Genomic DNA, 6,982 nt, shown 5'->3' with positions numbered 1-6,982 from the left:
GATCGAAAGAGTTCTTCACTGTGAAATGGTTGCAAATATTCAACTACAGTATGCTCATTAGTTGGTACTTCTCTTTAAACAGTACATACTGAGTTCCATACCAAACTAATAAAACTACCAGCACTAATGCTCATTATATGTCGATATGTTAATTACATGCCAAATTATACTACTGTCCTTAATACATAGAGCTAGTGTCTTACATGCAAACACTATTTTACATGTCAAACTCTACTGCTGCCCTCTCACATGTTTCTTTGCAATTAGTATTTTTCAGGTTGCAGTGACTCAGCTGGTGATGCCTCTTCAGCATTGGCTTGAGATAAAGAAGCACCTTCCCTACTCTCCTGCAAGGTGGATGCACTTGCCTGATGTAGAACATTGTTGGTCTTATTGGAAACTTTGTTCCTTTTCATTGCCTCGAAGAGGCTCCTCATATGTGCTAACTTCTGTAGAGGTGTGATGCTCCTGATGTCGTGTATGCTTGCTCGGCGCTTGACCCCGTTGCAGTTGCGTTCCATCCGGTTGTAGTACTTTTGAGCATGACTAGCCACTTGAGTTGGGGTTCTTGTGGTGACAAAGTACCTAGCAATGTTTCGCCAATCTCCACGCCCGTACACACTTAGGCCCATCAGGAACAATCTTGAAAGACAAGAATTTCAAATTAAATTTGTGAAGAGTCGTCAAAAGAGTATCAATTAATGTATATATGTTGTATCCATATCTCACTATATTTTTTATGTTATGAAAAAGTTTGAAAATGTGCTTCAGCAAGTAGATTTAAGATCTTAAGCTTGTAGCATCATATATGAATGGGAGAATAACTGAATCATATATCAAAAGCTAAATAAACAAAGTGTACAAGGTCGAGTTGAATCTAATTTTTGGTGAGTTGTTCCAAGCATCATATATCAAGCTCAATCTAACTATTGGTGAGTTGTTCCAAGCATGACCCAGATTGTACAATATCGAGCCGAATCATGGTGGATTGACCCATTTAACACTTAGTTTACAAAAGGGTCAACAATCAATGAATTCTTAGTGATAAAAATGGAGAAATAATTAAGAACTAGGAATTGCTCTAATTTTATACTAAATGCATTCCAAAACAATCAAAAATATCTACCCATATACATTTCAAATGTTTTCCTTTTTTTTTGAGGTTTTATGATTTAGTATTATTATTACCATATTGTTTTTACCTATCTTTTATTTTCACCATAAATTATGAAAGAAAATTATAGAATATGTAATTTTGATGTTATGAAAAAAATATGAAATGTATTTAAACAAGTAGCTAGATTAACGATGTTAATCTTCTATCATCACAAAAGTTAATCAAATAAATTATCATTTATGAACATCATCGAGTGCTCTTATAGAAGAAAGAATCCTTATATTGTTGTTGTTGAAGTAGAACATAAACTAATGTCATCAAATGGAGTAAATTACTATAAGCTAAAGCAATTCATCATTGAAGAATATTGCATGTAACCAAGTCACAAACCCATGTATTTTTTAGATTATGAAAACATGAAATATACCCGGGTAGATGAAAATTTTTAAACTTCTAACCTCATCAATGGAAGAATATTGAACGATCAAATTGAAGGTAAACGAATAAAATTGTCGTTTACAAACTAATTTCCGAAGGATATCTAACAAGATCATAAGATACACAAATAAATTGTCGTCTACAAACTAATCTCGGCGTTGTCACTTTCACTATTTGAACAAGGAGTAAGCTAAAAACTAGAGTGATTCAACCAATTATCCTTTTTACTTCCCAAGCAAACGAAGCATAACTAGCTCTCTTAGTTTCTCTACATGTCTAAGGACAACAAACTGTAGTTGCCAGAGTTAACAAAGAGAGGTACAATTATTCTTGTACTTGCATCATGTCTTAGAAAAAACAGCTTGGCAAATCTAAATAGATTTTATTTTTAATTCAGGCATGCATGTGAGTAATTTTTTAGTGAATTCCTAATTAGTAGATATTTGCATGTATGGATTATCATAATTATATAATTGTAAAAAAAAGCTTCTGAACAATTAATTTAAAAATATAAACTAAATTAAATTATGAATCACGTAACGATCTTATAGTTTAACTCCAATGCATGGTCAAATATAGATGAGTTCATGTCATGGTGATCCCTAAAAGGAAAGCAGGAAGAAGATCTTGCGCAGATTTAGCGCTGCTTTCCAAAAATAGCAAAAATAGACAAGCAGATCCAAAAAAGATCTATCGATATAAACACTAATTTTTTTTTTTTATATAGATCCCAAAATATTGAAACCCTACATATGTAAAAGTTGCACCGAGCAAATTCAACGAACCTGTGCTCTTCCTCCGTCCAACTCTTCCCCTTCGTCGACGACGCCGCCTTAACCACCCTCTTCCTCGCCTCCGCCGCAGCTGCCGCTGCCTCCGATGACGACGTCCCTCCTGCCTCCTTCTCTGCACCCTCTTCTTCATCTCCCAGCAGCACCATCACCTCCTCCAACTCCGCCTGCGTAAGCCCCGTCTCGAAGTCAAACATCACTTCCTCCTCCGCCACTGCCACCTCCGCTGAAGCTGAGCTATTGCTATTAACATCTTTTGGAAACCCTAATTCCCCCTCCGCAAAGTAGTGATGACCCTGGTAGAGGCCGGAATCAATGAGGTCGACGTCCGAGACGAGGTCGAGGAAGTGGTCTCGCACCTCCTCGACGCTCTTCGTCGGGACTCCGGCGGCGAGCCTGTCGAGCCAATTTGCGCCGTCAAGGTCGAGCACCGCAATCATGTTCTCAAACTCCTTGTCCTCAGAGAAGCTCCACGAAGCCGCCATTTATCACCACACGATGTATCTTCTTGATCTCTTCCCTTGAGATCGAAACAATATACCAAATTCGACTGCCAAAGATCGCAATCCTTTCGTTGAGATTGAAATCTTTAGAGCTTGTTGCAGGGACGTCGGAGACAAGGAAGCTTGTACAGACACATCTGGAGTGGTGAGGAAGAGCTGAGTACTGGTTCAGTCTTCATGGCAAGGTTGCAAAATAGATGAATAAACCAAGCGAGAACAGGTAGGATTTATTCCTTTTTCTGGCCTTTCCTTTAACAAAACATGAACTTTTTTTTGGAAGGAAGGAGAAGAATTTTTGTAATGAGAAGGTAAAAAAGTGCTCCTTTTTCAACAGATGCATGCACTTCAATATTACCGTATGTCTTGAGGGTACGGCATGTAGATGTCCATGTCCATGTATATATTGAGGTCATTGGATCACTTCATTCTTAAATAAGAAAAAGATTAGGGTTTTGGATGAAATATTGGCATTGGGTCAATAGGAATAAAGGTGGAATTATATTGTGAAATATTAATGGAGGAGAAAATGAATTGTCTGTGACAGCCACAGAGCTGAAAAAGAAAAAGAAGTGATCCAGTTTTGGTAGGAGAAAATGACAAGGAGGAGGTTGCGTGGTCGGTTGACAAAATGCATGCATGCACCTTAAAATTACAAGGCATACCATGGATATGCCTGTCGTACTTGGAGTACCCACAAAAGAAGCTATATGTTTCAGATATTTCATGTATCTTGATTTGCTATTAGTTTATTTTTGGTTAATGAATTATTATGCTTTTATCCTTTTTGTAATTAAACAAGTTTGAGAAACAGTTTTCTATAACATTGAGTATTCACAAAAGTCAATAGATCCGAGGTGACAGTTGGGAGTTTAAGGAGTTCTTTGCCTTCCACGAGGTATGTACGTACGATTTAATGAGAATACTGTGTGATATCCACTTGAGTGCTCGACTTCGGAAGTCAAATGCCCTCAGTTTGATCATCCCTCTGTATTTGACTGCCTTAAGTCTAGATCATGTTACATCGACACCCATCCAACTCAGATGAGTCTTGCTCACCCGATCCCTTTAGATGGGTCATCTAGCGATAGCGTGATTGTAGGCATAACTGACACAATAACAAAAGACAATTATGGAGCAATGGTTGCAAAACGGATTGTAGTTACCACGATCAAGACGTCAATAGCAAGAAGGAGGTCAGGGCATTGCAAGTAACATATAGGTATAAGAGCTTAAGGGGCCTTCATATTATGATAAATTCCATTTTCAACCCTTTGACCTATATTGTTCTTTGTTAGACATCTCTAGCACTTTTTGATGTGTGTTGATTTTGGTAAGAATCATCGAAGTCATAGGCAGTTAAGATGAGAGAAGGAGATAATCAACTTGGAAGTCAAGAAAACAACGAGAATCGGGAGGCATTTGAAGATCCTAGGTGAGGCAGGGAATCTTCGCTGCATCATAATTAGTGCTGTTTGTGGGAAGATGGGAAGAGGTGAGTACAAGAAGAAAGCCTAGAGGCGGATGAGGTCCCTCTGATAGCACCCAGCACAATGCACTTGAAGGAACACCTAGATCTGCAACACCCTTGTACCAAGAACAGTTGACTCATATATCGTGGCTACGAGGTGAAGGAAGTTTTGCGGCGGTAGGCGATACCTGCATCTTTGCACACCAGGTAGGAAGCGAACACCCACTAGCAGATCCTCAAGAGAGGCTCAAAAGTCCGAGTTCCTATGAGAGTCTAGAGCAACCAAGGATGTAGAGGCACCAGCTGACATACCCAGAGCAAGGAGGGACGAAGAAGAATACCATGGCTTGAAGGACAACCCCATTTTCATAAGAAATACTAACGGACGGGCTCCTCAATAATTCCCATCACCACACATAGAAGAGTTGCTCTAATCTAAAAGGGTGTTCGAGAATGCAACTCTTCTACATCAATATTATGATGGCATAAAGTGCAGGGCGTTCCTTACTACTCTAGTAGGATCTATTAAATAATTATTTAATACCTTAAAGTCTCAATCCCGCTAAATACTATAGAATTGAGAAGAAGAAGAAAAAGAAAAGACTGGGGAAACCTTCAATCTCTTTCAGAAAATGACTTAATTCCAGAGTTACCATCGTTGCAGTTTGACATGAATGCCTATGATAATGTATGATGTACCATGCATATTATACGAACCAATTTGGTAATTGCCAGCATTGGTGGCATTCCTTCAATGCAACAGACATGTTTTACCTCCTGCTCTTTTTTACTATGTTCTTTTGGTTGTTTATGTTGTCGTCTGAGATTGATCTTTCAGTGTGCATTTGACCTGACATTAAGGTTTACCCTGCTTAGCTTCCTTTCCCATACATGAAATTCTCAACTTGTTTATATAAGTTTGCCACTTGAGTATAGAGATTTATTTAACTGCCATTTAGTTTTTGTTTTTAATTCTATAAATTTATCTGCATTTGCAATATTTTCAATTCTTGAGGCATTAGAATCTTCTAGTTGGTTGCTGAGGAATGCTTTAAAACGTGCTGAAACCTAACCCTATTACTAGCTCCATTCTTTTTCTTTTTAATAGTGGCCTTTTGATGGTTATTATTCAATGGCAATAGAAGTTCAATGTAGCCATCCTAAATAGTATTTTAAGTTTATTAGTATGTAATCGAGCTCAATAATTTAAGAGGATCCATATAGTCTACCTCGACTTAGTTGTTGTTGTAGTATGTTTTTATTATTTTCTTCGTCGATGTTATGTTGATAACCAATGGTTTTTATTTTGTAGATGTTTCATCTGATTCCAACATCTCAGGGGAGCTTTTATGTGCTTAATGACATATTCCGTCTCAATTATGCCTAAGCCTATTAATGTATCTGTGATCTTGGATGGGGTAGACGTTTGTTTGAGAGTATCGACGTTGTTGGTTTGTTGCGTTCTTCTAGTTGAATTATCGGAAAGCAAGTTGAACTTTCCTTTTATCGCTGTCAAGCTTAAAAGAATGTTTTTTTTTAACATTAAACACAACGAAATAGTGTCCTCTGAATTGGAAATAGTACCTAGGATTTCTAAAATCAAACCATAGACCTTGTTGGTTAAATTTATTTCTTTGATTAGTTAACAATAAATTCAAATTGCAATAATTAATAAAAAAATTTATAATGTTAATTTAAGAGTTTCTACGTATTCCTTTAATCTTACACTTTCGGCCTTCATATTTTTGAAATCTTCTTTTGGACACTAATTAGAAAATGGATTTGCTAACTCAATTTTAATTTATTTTAAACAATGTATTTATTTTTAATTTTATACGAGGATCTAAAAAGTAATTTAATTATATCATATAATTTATTAAAAGATAGATTATGTATCTCATTTATCGTGTCTAATTCGTACGATGGAGCTCTTCCTTCGTTGTTGTTTCTTTGACTTTGATGTGCTTGCTGAATCGTTTTGTTCTTCATTATGAGTAGTCATGAGTGTACGGTTAGTTATATGCTCAGATTCTGAATTTTATGAGGATGCAGTGTCACTCGACGTGGCTTTCATATTTTAAGCCTTTTGTTTTGGCTTCATCTTCTCTTCTCTTTTTATTTCATTATTTTTCTTTTTGTTCTTTTTGAGTTTGAGACAATTCCTTCCTTGTCATAGGCTAAGCATTTCACCTTTCTAGGGGTGTAATCGAACCGAGCCGAGCCGAACAGTAAGAGGCTCGAGCTCGAGCTCGGTTCGTTTTTCCTAAGTTCAAGTTCGGCTCGAGTTCGATTCGAATTTTAATTCTTAAGCTCGAGTTCGGTTCGTAATGAAATTAAATAGTTCGCGAACGGCTCGAGTTCGGTTCGAAAAAGGTTCGTTTTAAAATTAAACGAATTCAGTTCGAGTTCGATTCGAAAATAGCTCGTTTAAACGAGTTTAGTTCGAGCTTGGCTCGTTAATATATAATATTTATAATTCATGTAATATATATATATATTTTCGCGAATCTCTTAATAAACACGTTTGTGAGCCTTTAAACGAACATGTTCGCGAACACGTTCGTGAGCCTTTAAACGAATATGTTCGCGAGCTCACGAACCAAATACTGTTAAGCTCGAGCTCTGCTCGATAATGTTTTCAAGCTTGAAATCAGGCTCGAGTTCG

At 37.0% G+C, this 6,982-nt stretch overlaps 1 protein-coding gene across 1 annotated transcript; it reads right to left on the bottom strand.

The window, feature by feature from the left end:
• Positions 1-263: 263 nt before the first annotated feature.
• On the bottom strand, positions 264-2,831 carry LOC141816335 (transcription factor SRM1-like). The gene is made up of 2 exons (XM_074704136.1): positions 2,341-2,831; positions 264-642 (listed from the first exon to the last, which is right to left on the bottom strand). The coding sequence occupies exons 1-2, from the start codon at positions 2,829-2,831 to the stop codon at positions 264-266; spliced, it is 870 nt and encodes a 289-aa protein (XP_074560237.1).
• Between the last annotated feature and the right edge of the window lie 4,151 nt (positions 2,832-6,982).

Source organism: Curcuma longa, unplaced genomic scaffold (genome assembly GCF_044706935.1).
Source record: "Curcuma longa cultivar G26 ecotype Majalengka, Jawa Barat unplaced genomic scaffold, ITB_CL_G26_1.1 contig_16131, whole genome shotgun sequence".
Taxonomy (NCBI): Eukaryota; Viridiplantae; Streptophyta; class Magnoliopsida; order Zingiberales; family Zingiberaceae; genus Curcuma; species Curcuma longa.
Note: the sequence above shows the minus strand (reverse complement) of the source record. Positions and strands in the feature narration are given on the sequence as shown.

What these genes read in the sequence shown, in the direction of transcription:
- LOC141816335 (XM_074704136.1), bottom strand. Translation starts at nt 2,831, where the DNA reads ATGGCGGCTTCGTGGAGCTTCTCTGAGGACAAGGAGTTTGAGAACATG. An exon ending in TGGACGGAGGAAGAGCACAG is followed by an intron (nt 643 to 2,340) that starts GTTCGTTGAATT and finishes TTGTCTTTCAAG; the next exon opens with ATTGTTCCTGATGGGCCTAA.